Source organism: Tiliqua scincoides, chromosome 1, assembly GCF_035046505.1.
Source record: "Tiliqua scincoides isolate rTilSci1 chromosome 1, rTilSci1.hap2, whole genome shotgun sequence".
Taxonomy (NCBI): Eukaryota; Metazoa; Chordata; class Lepidosauria; order Squamata; family Scincidae; genus Tiliqua; species Tiliqua scincoides.
This window is the reverse complement of record NC_089821.1, coordinates 161,556,088-161,572,950: the sequence shown is the minus strand read 5'-3', so window position 1 is coordinate 161,572,950 and position 16,863 is coordinate 161,556,088. Positions and strand designations below refer to the sequence as shown.

The following is a 16,863-nucleotide window of genomic DNA, read 5'->3' as shown; positions in this document are numbered from 1 at the left end:
AAGCTGTACTTGCAAAACATGTACCACTTTCCTTGCACAATATCCCCTTCCTACTGTAGTTTCCCATCAATATCTGCTTGAATGTCCAAGAAGCCTCAAGAATAAAGGTACTAAAACTTGGTAGGTGGGCTCCAAAGATGCTATGCACAACTGAATGATTGATTTAAGAAGTCTGACTTGTGATTTACACCACAGAACAGGTGTCACGCAGTGGCTATGAACTGCACTATTGGGACTTCCCTGGTTCAAATCTCACCCCTGCCATGAATTCTGATTAGATGGCCTTAGGCAAGTCACTCTCTCTTAACCTCATCTCTACAGCTGCAATATGGAGATTACAATACTTATTCACCTTACAGGTTTGCTGTAAGGACAACATCAAGATAATATATGTGAAGCACTTTGCATACTCAGACAGCACTATATAAAGTTAGGTAGTATTACTATTTATCATTATTGTTACATCTAAGAGATTATTCCCAAACCCAAAACTCTGTTACAAGTTTGCCTAAATAAAGTCATAGGATTGGGAGCCAGTAATTCAGTGTAAAGTATAGAATGAGTGGCAGCCATCTTCACAGGTAGCAAACAATATCCAAAATGATTTATGTAGCTGTATTTATATCCTGCTTACCGTTTCTGAACCAAAAAGCCAAGGTGGCTTTATCTGCATAATACACAAATGGCTAAAAGAAAGTCATGGCGAGGGGCTTCCTCTCTTCTCCTGGTAAGCTATAGACTAGCTGACCACTAATGGAATCTACAGGGACAGGTAACAGCTTACACTGAAACAGGGAAAAGCTTACCTCACAGCTAAACATCGCTGTGATGGTGTCAATTCTTCCTCCTTTCGAAACATTCCTGTGAATGGGAAAATAAATGCAATGTCATACATTAGTTCCCAATTTATCTGCAAATGGAACAGGTCATGACAAAAACTATAGTTTTGGACAAGAAAAAAGTGTCTAGAACAGGGCTGTACAAACTTTTTAGCAGGAGGGCCATATCATCTCTCTGACACTGGGTCGGGGGCCAGGAAAAAAAAGAATTTACATTTCAAATTTGAATAAGTTTACATAAATGAATATATTAAAGATGGAACACATATGAATGAATGAATGAATGAATGAATGAATGAATGAATGGTCTTTCAATAGCTCAAGGCCTATAAAAGGCCTTGCACAAAGCAAGGCCAGCCTTTCCTTTGCTGCCGCTGCTGCATCACAGATGTGAAACAGCAAGCAGTGGAGGGAGCTCTCATCCCACAGCTCACACAAGAGATAGAACAGTTGGCTGTCACGCTGAAAGCAGCTGCATCAGGCCAGCACTGGCTCTAGCAAGTCTCCGGAGGGCCAGAGGCTCACTGGAGACTGGGTGCTTCCTGAGGGTTGGATTAGGAGTCCTTGAGGGTCGCAAGTGGCCCCAGAGCTGGGATTTGGGCACCCCTGGTCTAGATAATTCCCACATACCAGCACAAAACATATGCAAATTAATCAACAAAGAATAGGTAAGTAAGATCAAAGAAGTACTCAGCCCTAAGTTACCACAATTTTGTTTCCTTAACAAATTCATCTATCCTGTAGATTTGAGGTTCAATTTTTTTTGACATAAACAGAGACCTGTCCCCATCTTAAAAGATTTCCAGTACTGGGACCCCAATTTATTGACATCTGAATTATGGAAGCTATGTCAACACTTTTATACAGATGTAATCCATTCATTGTGATGCTTTTGTGCAACTACAATAGCGCTGGACCAGCAAGAGTGAGCTGATTCCATTTTCATACATTCTGACTTATGGATGAACCTCCAGAACTGGTATGTAACTTGGGGACTTAGTGTATATGGAGAAAAAAATTAGAAGAATCCTTGAGCAATCCATAACATATTCAGAACAAAAAAAATATCTTCAGATCTTTAGTTATCATGTGATGTCCCACCCATAGTCTGGTTAGCATATTGATTCATATTCCTGTTACCTAAACTCCTATTAAAAGACAATGAAAAATAAATATGACCATGTAGTTTATTTTCTAAAGCATTCAGTCGACATAACTATGCTCCAAAAAGAAAATCTTACCATCATGAACTTCATAAGCCAAACTTGTAATTTTCTGTGTAATTATCATCATTGGGCTGCAGAAATGAGAGAAGAGAACAAAGCTTTAAAACTGGGAATTCAGATCTTGCTTTCAAAAAAGTAACTTTCCTTCTGAAAGACTGAATGTGACAGACTGCACAGTGTGCTTCAGTGGTTGGAGTGTTAGATTATGAACCAATGGCTGAAGAGATCCAGGCTAAAATCCATGGTCAGCCATGACTAACTTTGGGTCACTGCCTGTTCTCTTTCAGTCTAACAGACCTCACAGGGTTGTTCTAATGATAAAGGGATTTAGACCTTGAATCATTTGAAGGAAGGTCAGGATTAAAAAGATAGGTAAAATTAAATGGTAGCTCAAGCATTCACGTACAGATGTTTCTTTACCTATAATAGTGCCTCTGAACTGCAGCCATAGTTGTATATGACCTTATCCTTTGCTTGTGTGCTTCCTAGAAGCACCTAGGGGGACATTGTGGGAAACAGGGTGTAAACTCAATGAGCCATTGGACTATCCAGCAGAGCTCTTCTTGTGCACTTAAGAGACAAGATTTTGGTTCTCTACTCCTGCTCTCCCCCCCCCCCACACACACATAACAATTTAACTCAAAGAAGGAAATGCAACCTGAAAAATGGCAGAGTGAGTAACTCACATTAAAAAAAACAACACCTGATATATCCCCAAAATGCACCTGAGGAAACAGGAACAAAACAGGGGTGGTTTAATCCAAGAGTGATACTGGGCGGGGGGGGGGGAGATCAGGAGTGCCTTTGGAAAACAGGGATAATTGAAAATTCATGTTGTAATATGAATGTCATCCTGTCAGGCATATACATTCAGTAACATTTGTTCCACAGATACTAGAATATAACTGATGTTGAAAAACCAAACTTAAAGTAATCAGTGTCTTCATGCAGCCAGTTTGTGGGGAGTATATTGGTTTTTCTATGTGATACTGAAGACATAGTTGGCTGCTTTTTAGTCACACAGGTAACGACAATGGCAGTGAAAGCAATATAACAAAGATGCATCAGTACCCAAGAGAACATCATTCCCTGATTACACAGTAAACACCACCCATTTTCAAACCATATATTCCCTCCAACCGGAAACCTGATGAACCCATGCCAACCAGCAGATCAGTGAAATGAGGCCCCACTCAGATGAGGGATGAATTTCTGCATATTTGATCTACAGAAACAAAACAAAAATCGAGACAACCAAAAAAATGCCTTCCTAAGGTGGGCTACACATGAGCAAAGTCCTCCCACTGGAACTGGATGTTAGAAACAAATTGAGATACTCCAACTGAGGGGTCCTTCCCTTCTCCCAACAGCCATCAAGTTCTGCTTAAGAACCATTTTGCCCTCAAAGAGAAAAAACAGACTAACAGTAAACTGCTTGAAAAGAGCAGCATGAAATGAGCATATACAGTATTTTAATCACTGATTATCCTGTGACAGGGAAAGGAAAGCAGCTGCTGTAAAAGGATGTTTTGAAACACCTGTGTTTTTATTGCACATCATCCTTAGGTTTGCTTTTATTATTATTATTAACAGTATTTATATACCGCTTTTCAACGGAAAGTTCACAAAACGGTTTCCAAAGAAAGACAAACAACTAATGGTTCCCTGTTCCAAAAGGGCTCACAATCTAAAAGGATAAAAAAAGAACAACAGTAGACAGCCACTAGAAAAGACAGTGCTGGGATGAGGAGGGTCAGTTACTCTCCCCCTGCTAAATAAAAGAAGAGCACCCACTTAAAAAGTGCCTCTTGCCAGTTAGCAGGAAGAGGCAACTCACAAACACAAAGAGACTCCCAGAGCTATCTAATCTTTCAATAAGGAATAAAAAGGAACTTCCTCAGAAACTCCACTGAGGGCATGCCATACAGCTTGCCCCCAACCTCCCAACAACAATCCATAGAACTCTGGTTGGGGGCCAACAAGTTCTGCCAAGTCTGGTATGCAGTAAAGTCCTCACAGTCACACAAAATGAACGTTGAAATCAAGAGTCATCTTTCAAACTCAGTCAAGCACTACTAGTAATACACCCTCTCTTTTTTTCTTTTTTTGCACATTAGACTTATTCAGTGCCCTATAGTTGTTTAAATTTATTTTGAGAGTTTTTGAACAAGGAAATGTTTGATACCATTTGTGTGTAAGAGGAAGAAACTGAATTCTCTCAAGTATACAATCAGTATATATTTTGTATATTCTCAAGTATACAATCAACATTCCTTCAAAGCAGCACCAATCATTAAATATAATCTAAACATACAGAAGTCATGAGATACACAAAATAGCTTAGAAGTTGTAAATTAGGGCACTCTTCATTTCAGAAACAAATCATTCTCTCCCAGCTGACTGAAAATGATTTTGTCAAAAAATGTATGTTTGTCAAACCCCAACTGTAATTAATTTTTTTCTATTTCCAACATTACATACTTTTAGAATTTTATATTTTACTCTCTCCCTCTCTCTTCCTGATAGTTTTAAATGGTTTTACCCCATCTTTCCTCTCCATATAGAGACCAACTTACAGTAAGCATTAACAGTATAATCAAACCAATTAAACAAATAAAACAAAGCAAATAATAGGAGACAGCAGATACAAAACCATTGCTAATTTAACTTTTACCAGAGATTAATTTGGCCCAATAATTCTTGTCACATCTCAAGTCCTCTTAGGATTTTATCACAGATCTGATAACAGCACCAGACGTTTCATACAACTGAAGAATTGTTCATTTCTCTTCTCATTTCAGAAAGACTAAGAAACCATTCTTTTTTGTCAGACCTTTGGAATTTCTCCCTCAAGGGATTGCTGATCCTAACTGGTTGACCTATACTTCCCCCCCCCCCTTCTTATTGCTCTTGATGTTATCTTCCTGTGGTTAATTGTTATTTTCTATGTTGTAAGCTGCTTTGAACATGCTTGCATAAGCAAAACACAAATGCTACATACAGTGGGCTTCTGATAATACTGCAGCGTCAGGACCTAGGCTAGACTTTTGGGAGGTATGCTAGACTATCAGGAGGTACTGTAAACTAGTTACATGTTACAATGTTAACATGCTTGGGTGCAGCTTTATTGCCTGTATGTGTGTGCATGTGTCCATATGCTGAGTGGACACAGAGTAGTACAGGAAGGGCAGGAAGAAGTACATTGGCCAGTGAGAGTGGAAGAGGAGGTTGCCTGGGACTTGCCAGTTCCTGCCACCTCCAGGGCTTCTGGCCCCAACTTTAGACCTTAACAGTGCTCAGCATCCCTAAATGAGGAGCAGAGGAAGGTTTGCCCTGTCAAGCAAAAGGGCAAAGTTTGGGTCAGAAGAATAGGACTGGCCTCTCCCCTTTGAACAGCTGAAGCTGCCCATAAGTCCTATTAGTTCCTGGCTTAATGTCTTAACAGCTGCAAAGTGATTGCTAGTGCCCTGCATTGCACTTGGGTGCAGCTACTTTGTCCTAGGATGTATACACACATGCCTCTGGAGTCATGTGCCTCCACTCCTCATGTGCTTCCTACCTGTGCCTCAGCACAGACAATGAGCTTGCCCAGAGTGCTGGATCTCTTGCTCAGCCAGCCAGGCAGTCACATGCAGGGATGTGAGGTTAATTTACCCTTTAATTTATCAGGAATGTGAAGGTTTGGAGTCTTATAGCTGCAGCAGAGTCAATAGCATAACTGACTTTTTTTTTTTTGCTGAATCTCACTCACTTCTCATGCCAGACTATCAGCAGTGTTGTACAAAAGGCTGTCAGTGGAGTGCTACTGAATGATATAAATAAATAAATGAACAAAATAGGCCTTGGTAACAACAACCCCACCCATTCACCAAATACATGTTTTGATGATGTAGAACAGTGGTTCTCAAACTCAGGGAGAATTTTACTCCCCAAGACTTTGCGAGGGAGGGGCCAGGGCAGCAATGCAATCCCCAGGATCATGGCACTAAGGGAGGGCGAGAGGGGTGCTTTCACTTACAGCGGGCTTCAGTAAGCAGCAGGAGTTGTGGGGAGCCCTGCACAAACCTCTGCAGGCCCCCCCAAGACTTAGAATGTGGAGAAACAGTTTGTGCAAACCACCTCCTGGGTGTGATGCAAAACCAGAAGTGGTTTCCTCATACTGTTTGTCAACATTCCAAGCCTCCGGGAGCCCTACAGAGGGCTTCACAGGGCTCCTCAACTCCTGAGGCTTGTTGAAGCCCACCATAAGTGAAAACAACCCCCTCACCCCCTAGCAACACAATCCTGGGGATCTCATTGCTACCTCCCCCCTTCCCGCACCCTTTAAATGAACAGGGGAAGCTTTACACAAGCTGGTGGGTCACGACCCACCAGTTTGAGAACCAATGATGTAGAATTTACACTATAATAAATAAGCTGGTGAGGTTTCATAAAAATCTTGTATGCAAATCAAGGGCCAAACTAAATGTGGGAAGTTTGTAATTAGCGCTTCCAATGTGTTTATCATGTTCAAATAAAGAGCCCCCACTTCCCGTCATGTTGGAGGAAGGCTAGAGAATGGCTTGCCACAAAGAGATCACAGCAGCATCTTGGCTCTTTGACTTAAATGAGACATGATGTAGGACAGTGGTTCCCAATCCTTGATCCATGTAGCCTTATCTGCCTTCTCGGTTTTGTGACCTGCTGATGTTGGAGATCCACAAATAGGATCTACTCCTGGAAGGAAGGAAGGAAGGAAGGAAGGAAGGAAGCTGCTGGTGAAGGGGGGCTATAGAGACTGGAGTTATTAATTTATTGAGGGGTTGACCCTTTTGACCCAAGACTGTTTTATGGATGAAAATGGCTTTCCCCCTAAAGCTATCTATGTCATGGGGCACCTGTATGATACAAATGTGCTCCCTCCTCCAGGCAAATATAAATAGAAAAAGGTGAAGTGTCAAATCCCCAACCACCTCACCTCCCACCACATCTACAGTTGCTATTCAAGTTTTTTTAAAACCCTGGGCCATGAGAGACTGTATTCATGCACCTAGTTCTGCCTTGAATGAAGCTGTGAAGACTCTAGGTAAATAACTGGATAGAGGCAACTCAGCCCAGAAGGCCTCCTTGCACAGCCAAGTAGAGATTAACTGATGCTCTTCTGCTACTACCTGTCTATCAGCAAGGTCTCTAAAAGTCAAGGAAACCAACTAAGATACTTTGAATTATGCACACATCTACAAAACATTTTTGTACATCTACACATCTACCTACGTTTCTAGGAAATAAGTACGCTTTAGTTCAATATTTATTTGTTCCCATTGTATTCAGCCTCTACTCAAATAGCTGGGATACAGTAAGTTATTTATTCTTACCCAGAAAAATCAGCAGAATATTGTCCATAGTCAAAGATATAGACTCTAGAAATTTGGCACACAGTGAGGTATCCCAAAGCAAAAACGAAACAATATCTGAAAGAGAAAAAAAAAGGTCATCAAATTATCTATCTGAATGGTCCAGAAATTGTTATACGCATTAGTGAATTACTCAAAAATTATTTTCATTCATTTCCCCTAACATTATGAAGTACTTCCATGATCCTATTTTTAAGTTTTATTGAAGTTTGATGAAAGTTCTATGCAAGAGTTGTTTCAGCTGGTTGCATAAACCAACAGCACCAATAATGTACATCATTTAAGCTCTTCATTTCATATTTTTGTAAGATTACATCTTTGTACAGAAAAACTAAATCAACTATTGGGACTCATCCTAATTATCTCTTGTCACTGTTCCATTAAGACTCCAACTGAACAAATTTTGAAAATAAAAAATGGCAAAACTAGGTGAAAGACAAAGCTGAGGAATGTGCATGCTACCAGGCTTTTACAACTGGAAGACTGTTCCAACAGTAATTTGATAAGTTCAAAGTCAGGGGTGATTTTTTTTTTCTTTCTTCCTGCCAAACTCACAAAATGCAACAACCATTTCCTTGGTTACTATAAAATCTTTCAGACCCATTTCATATTCCTTGTAGTAGTTCATCCTCATTTTCTTCTTTCCCTTTTGGCAGACTTGTTCCACCACTGCCTCCCAATTAATTCTTGCCCAACCAAATTCACACATATGTATTGATGTAGAAATTTAATACTACACCATTTCTACATTTAGGCTCTAATCACTACAGAAAGAACTGTTCTTTCAAGCAGAATGCATTTACATCAGCTTCTTTTTGTCAGTTACAGCTTGTATGCCAATTTCAAGTTAAATATTTATGGAGAAGCACATTGAATAACATGTAAAATGTAATGCTACTGCCAGGCAATACCAAAGAATACTGGGAGGCTGTTCACTTAGCCGAATCTAAGTATTCTGAACTATTCTAATACACCAGTGATTTTTCAAAGTTTTACATTCCTGGCAAAGGGGCTGTGGACAACGATGAATGCAGCCCAGCTTTATTTCCAGTGGATAGTCACATTTTTATGACTATAAAGATAATCAAAATAGCATCCACCTTGTTTCCAACCCAAATTAATAAAACATTTGAAAAACCCTTGGGCTATATTCCTTGTTTGAAATTTTCAAGACTTTAAAGAGACTCAAGTTCTCTTTAATGAGGAGGATTAGTTCCTCTCTTGTATATAAAAGAATTATAATCTTTTTCAAACTTGGTGAGAGACCCTAAGCATGAACTCAAAGCACGAACATATTTTAATTCAATTGTTAAACATAAAAATGAAAAACTCATATTTATATTTTCACATAATTGCAAAAATATAAAATCAAAACACCACCAGCATTTCAAAAGCAGTATACAAATTATTTGGTGTGTTAATAGAAATGTCTAAAGATTCTACCCTCATATGCTCTTATATAACTTGATTACAGTGTCCAAAATCTTATATATTTTGTTTTAACACCTTCAGATGTTTTCCATCATGCAGCAGTTTCCAACCATGCTGCTGTTAAACTGGTAATAATTAACTCATAATTATTTGGCACACCCACACAATGTGAACTACCAAAAACCACTTTCTTAGTCTCTATAGGACAGTGGTTCTCAAACCTTTTAACACCGGGACCCACTTCTTAGAATGACAATCTGTCAGGATACACTGGAAGTGATGTCATTAACCTGGAAGTGAGGTAATGGCCAGAAATGACATCAAGCAGGAAAATTTTTCACACCCCAATACAACAAAATCAAATCAATTAGTTAAGTAAATTAAAAGTTTACAATGAGGATAAGTTTTAAAATTTATTTAAAATAAAGAGGAACCCTTCCAAGCAATCACTGATCTGTTTGAAAAACATCCCCCAAACATCCCAAAGGCAGCAATTCTATCCACACCTACTTGGGAATAAGTCCCATTGACTAACATTTTTAAAAGCATATATATAGTAGCTTGTTAAAAGTAAAGGTCTGTAACATTTCTCCAAATGCAGTCACATACCGTGGGAGCATCAAGTCTAATAAAAAAATAAAATGCACATTGCAATTAATGGGGACCCACCTACAGATTGAGAAACATTGCTATAGGAAGAATATATCCTGTTAAATCAGTTATTAGTGCTAATATTTTAGGCTGGACAGCAGTATGTGTAAAACACATACACAGACTGTAATACAGATAGATGGATAGGGAGAGAGATAGAGAAATACACACACACCCCCTGGGGGAGAGGTTTAACAGCACACATTTTACAGTAGCAGCTAGCTGCTGGAGTCTCACAGATGGTCTTCCAAAAAATTCAGATGTGGGTCTTCCTGCCAATCTGCTCAGCTTCAGCTCCCTGCTTTACTTAACACTGCAACCCTTTCACAACAACTGATTTCAAAATGGTCACTGCCCCTAGTTTCATACAAAGCTGGTGCTCCCTGAAACTTCTCCACCCCATGATGTCCATCATTTTGATTCCTACTATCATTACAGAGAGGACAATATGAGTGGTTGCTGTATGTGGCTCCATAAGCTCAAACTTTTACCAGCAACACATGGTTGCTGCTTCATGCCAAAAATAAAAAAAGATATGACATCAGTAGGTACAATGACTGAGAGGACTAACTTTAGGAAAACCAGAAGGCAGTTTCACAAACTTAGGTGTGTGGCTAAAGCTAGAGAGACTAATAGGCATCTTATTATATGGTGAGCATGACTACCTTCAGGCAAAAGCAGTTTCAGTTGTTTTAAAAAAAAGATGCTCATTTATCTAATTCAACAATCTGCAAAATAATAAATGAAAATGACTGGGTTTCAACTTTCTGGATTCTTACAGCACAATCCAAGGCTTGTTTCCTCAAAAGTAAGGTCCATTAAATTCAGTAGGACTCAGACCTGGTTAAGGGCTTATAGGATTGTTTTAGTATCCTAACTGTTCCCTTTTACACACATGCTCATGCTGACCTGCTCTCTCCCCCATTATGTGTTGAGGTTGCAAAAATTTACTTACAGGTAAATCTTACTTAAAATACCCATAGAGTAATAATGCAAACTCATACATCCCTTTATGTCTGAGACCAGAGCTTGCTCTGCAATGTCATAATTCAAGATCTGAAAGGGAGAAGAGCAAGCATTTCTTGTGTAAGGTGCAGAAGGTACTTATTGATCAATTTATACACTGGTTTTCTGCACACATGCACCCAAAGTGATTCCATGAGCAATTAAAATATAATATATTATATATATAATATATTATATATATAATATATATATAATATAAAATATAATATATAATAAAATTATGCAGGGGATGGACAGAGTGGATAGGGAGATGCTCTTTACACTCTCACATAATACCAGAACCAGGGGACATCCACTAAAATTGAGTGTTGGGCGGGTTAGGACAGACAAAAGAAAATATTTCTTTACTCAGCGCGTGGTCGGTCTGTGGAACTCCTTGCCACAGGATGTGGTGCTGGCGTCTAGCCTAGACGCCTTTAAAAGGGGATTGGACGAGTTTCTGGAGGAAAAATCCATTATGGGGTACAAGCCATGATGAGTATGCGCAACCTCCTGATTTTAGGAATGGGTTAAGTCAGAATGCCAGATGTAGGGGAAGGCACCAGGATGAGGTCTCTTGTTATCTGGTGTGCTCCCTGGGGCATTTGGTGGGCCGCTGTGAGATACAGGAAGCTGGACTAGATGGGCCTATGGCCTGATCCAGTGGGGCTGTTCTTATGTTCTTATGTTAATATAAAAACATGTAATCATATAATACAGTCAAGAAAAAGCAAAGCAACAAAGAAACAGCAAAACTGAAATCCCCAATTCTAACCAAGGAATGCAGCCACAATGCAGCCCTGGAAAAGGGAATAAACATTCCCTTACCTTGAGGGAACCTCTGTGACTGCCTCCCCACCACAGAATGCAGCATATGCCCTGTTGGCACAGCTGCATTGATTCTGGAAAGTTGTTTAGGATTGGTGTGTAAGTTGAGAGGCTCTTCTCTTTCTCATATGTCTAGAAAAATCACTCCCCCTTTGTGTTTGCCACATTATTTCCTAGAGATAATAAGGGGGAAAAAGGGAAAGGACTCTTTGAATAGGGAAGTATATACCTTCACCCGTTACTGGTGTCTATCTTTCTACACTTTCAAATTATTTCAAAGCGTACTATGGTGGTAGATGGCGATGAAGATTGGCAGTTCAGAAGCAATAAAGCAAACATGGGGGACTAAGCTAAACCCACAGATCACCAGATGCTATTCCCCTAATCCAGTGGTTCCCAAACGTTTTAAACTGGTGACTCCACTGACGTACTCGACACTGACGGCGTCTCCCCATTAGGGCTACTACAATCCTATGCACTGTATCAGGCACTAGGTTTTTTCAAGGATTCTGCGGCTCCACTGGCGGGTTTCTGTAGTTCCCTAAGGAGCCATGGCTCACAGTTTAACCACTGCCCTAATCGAAAAAATTTACTTTTTGTACACACATCATTCTGTATGATATCCTCCACCCCCAAATATTCCAATCCAAGCATACATATTACTTCCTAAAAAAAAACAGTCTATGGTTTTGCAGTCTGGGGATTTCTCAGACACCTTTACAAACTAGTAGCAAATACATGCCCTCCCCCAATATAAACAAATCTTGAGGCTTCTCTGTAAACATTTGCAAGACTAGTAGAACCAAAACAAGATGTTAACAAGATGTTCCCAAGATTAAATTAGTTTTCTTATAAATTTTTAGGTGCTGAACACAAATATGACAATGAAAATGCAAAATTAGCTACAGTTAGTGAAGGATATGTAATAAATAGTTCCACAGATGTGAACTGGTAAATGTCCACTTCTTTCCCACCACCTATGTATGCAATGTAGTATCTCCTAAACTAGAGCCAATCGACATATTTCAATCGAAATATTTCATATTTTCATTTTTGTGTTCAGCACATCAAAATTAGTAATGATTAGCTATTGTGTGTTGTCCAGCATTATAGAAAAGGGGTGTCAAACTCATATAGTAGGCCAAACAGTTTCCATGGTGCCTGCTGAGGACTGGACTTGATGTCATTAAGCAGGAGGTGATGTCATTAAGCAGATGATGGCCAGAAATAAGCACTTTGTTCTCATGTAAATACTCATTAGCTGCAAATGACAGACGAGAAAAAATGCAAATCTTGATCATATTTCCAAGATATGGGAGAGCCCAATTTTTACGCAGGTCACCCTTTCAGCAGTGTTGCTTCTGCCACAGAGTCAGTTTGCAGCTCAGCAGCTTAAAAGTGGCCTTGTGAAGTGACATCTCAGAAGAAGAGGCACTGGTGAAAGAGCATTCCACATGATAAATAGGCTTTTCCAGCACCTTGGCAGTTTCTCTCTCTCACACCCACCTCTTGGTCTACCCCTTCCCCAATAGTATTCTTGCCTTCCGAAGGCTCCTTCCATCTCCCTCCCAGAGTCTTGACAGAAACAGCGCTGTGGAAAGGGTAGCAAAGGGACAGCCCAATTATCATGGAGACAGGATAAAGAGCTTCCAGGGGCTGTATCCAGCCCAAATGCCTTATGTTGGACACCCCTGTTATAGGACTATCTAAAGGTGAATATATAAGCATAGTTGAAAAAAATCCTAGCCAACTTAAGATTCATCTCTCCCAACATTGCAAAGAGCAGCTGAAAAGAGAATAGCCTAACACTGAACAATCAGCCCAATCCTGAGCTTCCCAGCACCCTCTGGAGCAGCAGCAACAAAACAGTTACCACTGTATTCAGCAGGTGCCAGGAAGCAGCTGGAGGTCTCCTCGAGAGGGAACTTTCGTCCCCTTCTCCTAGGGAAAGCCCCAAGTCCTGCAATAGAGCTCCTCAAGTCTACGCCGGCTGTTTTGCAGACTTGAGAGACTCCGTGTCAGACCTTCTGGCCCAACAAAGAGTCCAAGATCTGGCTGAGCAGAGCTTCACGGCACATTTACTGCACCCAACACCAGGGCTAGGCCTCAGCACTGGTGCTTGCTAAGTTTAGGATTGGGCTCTATCTTGTTTTTAAATCATGTTTTTAATTGTGTTCATCATTGTTGTAAGCCACCTTGGGTCCCTTCAGGGAGAAAGGTGGGGTAAAAATGAAGTAAATAAATAAATAAACAAACTATCTTGTAGAATGGAATGACATGTTTTGGATTTCTTAGCAACCAACCATGTATGTTACTGTTACGTGAAAAGCCCCTTTTTCCTTAGTTGTGATTTTATATCTGGTTAGGTTAGTAAAACATCATGCAGGCCACCCAGCACACTTTTCCAAAAAACCCTGGTCAAGCTACAAGCTCATGGATTACACAACCTCCCCTTCAATGTGGACACTATACTCCTTGTATTGTTTAACCCAATCACTGTTTATACAAAAGTGTCTCCTGATCCAGTCACTGTTATGCAAACACATTAAACCTCAACACACAGGTCACAATCAGGTCAAGTCACCTCCACTTCCCTGTGGTTATATGCATCTTAAATCCACCTCCCGGATCATACATTGTAGAAGAAGTCTGACATAGTAAATTGTTGTTTAAGTACCTCCTATTCATTGTATTGTTTAACTCAATCACTGCTTAAGTACTGTATGCAGATTTGAACTGCCTTCCTGGTTTACTGCATGTTGTAAGTTCGCCCCCTCCCCCAGGAAGCCAGCCATTGCTGATAACTGACTTCCTGATCATTCATGTTTTACATATTCCAAGTACCCCACTGTGTGTAGTAAGCAAGTACATCCAGGTCAGCTCCAGGTCATCCAGGCCAGTTACAGGTCAGCAAAAACCCTTTTAAGAGAGAGGGCTGGCACCTGCTCGATCTCTCTGACTCTCCCCCACCCCCAAGGCAGAAGGTCCTCCTCCCAGCACTCCCCCCCCCATCCAACTGCTCTACAAGAAAGGTAACTATATCGTGTCTGGAACCCGTTCCTTTCTCCCCCCCTTTTCCTCCCCTTCTCTCCCCATCTTTAGTTAGCAACTGGGACTGGCAGATCAGGGACCCCTAAAATCCTTCCCTACAATCTTTCCCTTTTCTAATCTTCTCGGATGCACCAAATATTGTTCACATGCAACCACCATAAAGCTAGGTACACTGGATGCTACACATAAAGCTAGGTACTAGGACCAAGACTCATCATTTTTCCATGTGCATTATGTTTACCTGTGTGCTTTTGTAATAACAATATAATCTTTTATTGAAAGTTATCTTTCTCTCAGTCTCCTCATTAATCTAAAGGGAATTTCTCTGCATTACGCCATCTTGTTATCCAGCCTATGGTCCTACAGTTTCCAATAAGGGCAGTATAATTATTCCCCTATTCAAAACAGCCCTTTTTGGTAACAGTTAATACATATTATTCTACTTCACTGATGTAGTCAAATTAGACAGATGTGGGGCAACAGTACTCTTTGGCGTTCCAGTGCAGAACACTTGCACAAAGGTCAACCACCTGCCTGGTAACCTCCAGCAAAGTCAGAACTGCTTTCAGGCACAGTGGCAGGGAAGGTGCCCCCCCCCTCAAGTATTCTCTCTTTCATGTCTGCCACAAAGACCTACGTAGGAAAATAGGTGTGGGCAGGTCAGGAACATTTGTTTTGTTGAGACAGTAATTTTTGTGAACTTTTTTGCAAGGCTGACTGGAAGCAGGGTACAATCCGATGTGAAAACAGTAAGATGTGTTGAAATCAAACATTTTCTTACCCAAATCCTTCCAGATCATGTCTCTTGCAAGCATCGGATTTACAGTTTGAGGCTGGAAGAACTTCTCAGATGCTTCATATTTTAATAGCAGAATACTGCTGAAGCCAAGATGGCAAGTGTTCAACTAAATCAGTGGTTCTCACACATTTAGCACTGAGACCCACTTTTTAGAATGAGAATGTGTCAGGACCCACCAGAAGTGATGTCATGACCAGAAGTGACACCACCAAGCAGGAAAATTAACAATCCCGGGCTGCAATCCTACCCACACTTTCCAAAGAGTAAGTCCCATTTACTATCATTGCTACTATATACAAGGTAGCCTGTTAAAAGTACAGATCTGTAACATTTCCCCAATACGGTCCCATGCCATGGTAGCATAAATCTATTTAAAATAAAATATTGAAATGAATAGGACCCACCTGAAATTGGCTCGCAACCCACCTAGTGGGTCCTGACCCACAGTTTGAGAAACACTGAACTATATGAATGGTCACATTTTAACCAAAGATTGTTCTGGGTTGGATAAGATTCCCATTTACCATTGGACAAGTCTGCAGTAGTTTATAGTGTGGAGTAGCCCACCTCAGAGGGAAGAGGGCTGCAGAGATCATATAGTCATCTCAAATAGTCAGAGAATGTTTCTATCACTTTCTCCCAGTATTTCTTATTGGGAGGACACCAATGGAATTCCTTCGCATTCCATTACTACCACAAAAGGTAATCAACTAGCCAGAATATTTGTTGTGGCATGAAATAGGCATAGCTAGGGGCAGGGAAGGGCAGAAGAGAGATGAGAGTAATTCAATCTTTAAATGTAACTATTTGCAATATTTTACACATTATTCATGCCAGCATAACTGGAGAATAGAGAAGTTGATACTGAAACCATGACACAATTAGGTCAGGAATAAAAAACATGTACATATAATTTTAATATGTTCACGCATCTTCAAAAAAGGTGGTAGCTCCAATAAGTGTTCCCAAAATTAACACGTGGAAAATTCTGGACAATTCAGATTATAAACGCAACTGCATTCCATCAGAGCTTTAAATATTATTGCTACAGAATGCACATTGTAATATTAAACTATGTACCAATATTTATATTCTGCATTTTTTAGTCTCCATTCTACAGGAAGCTTCAGAGAAAAGAACGTACGGAAAATCCAAAATTACTCTCTAACTTTGAAAGATTTAAAAATAGAGCACATTATCAACTACAGCAACATTTTCTGCCTTTAATTAGCTCCACTTTAATGCTTTCACTGAATGAAAGCCTGTGGGGGACAAGAACCTTCTTCATGGGAGTCACAGGATTGTTATCCTGCCTGTATCGGGTTCATTTAATAGATAAGCATGAAAGGGGAAACAATTTATTTAGCCAGTCACGCCTTTTGAAAACCCCTTTTCCAAAGTTCAATAGGCATGTGCACTATTATTTTCACACCGTTTTACATGACATGCTCAGAAAATGTGTGAAAAGGACTTATAGCAGACAAATGTCTGATCACATGCCATGGTACTTCAAAATCCTCTAGAGCAGCATTTCTCAAATTGTGCTCCTAGTACCCCTGGGAATCCTGAGACCCCTTCAGGGTCTCCATGAGCACACTATAAGGGCCACCATCTGCTCAGTGCTGCACCACTCCAGGACT

At 40.3% G+C, this 16,863-nt stretch overlaps 1 protein-coding gene across 1 annotated transcript in view; it reads right to left on the bottom strand.

Moving 5' to 3' along the window:
• MBOAT2 (membrane bound O-acyltransferase domain containing 2) overlaps positions 1 to 16,863 on the bottom strand; it is a 73,428-nt gene that overhangs the window by 35,981 nt on the left and 20,584 nt on the right. The window contains exons 2-4 of the mRNA XM_066612196.1: positions 7,420 to 7,515; positions 2,081 to 2,136; positions 807 to 861 (exon numbers count right to left, since the gene is read on the bottom strand). Of these exons, the coding sequence (XP_066468293.1) occupies positions 807 to 861; positions 2,081 to 2,136; positions 7,420 to 7,515 (207 nt within the window). The remainder of the gene's footprint in view (positions 1 to 806; positions 862 to 2,080; positions 2,137 to 7,419; positions 7,516 to 16,863) is intronic.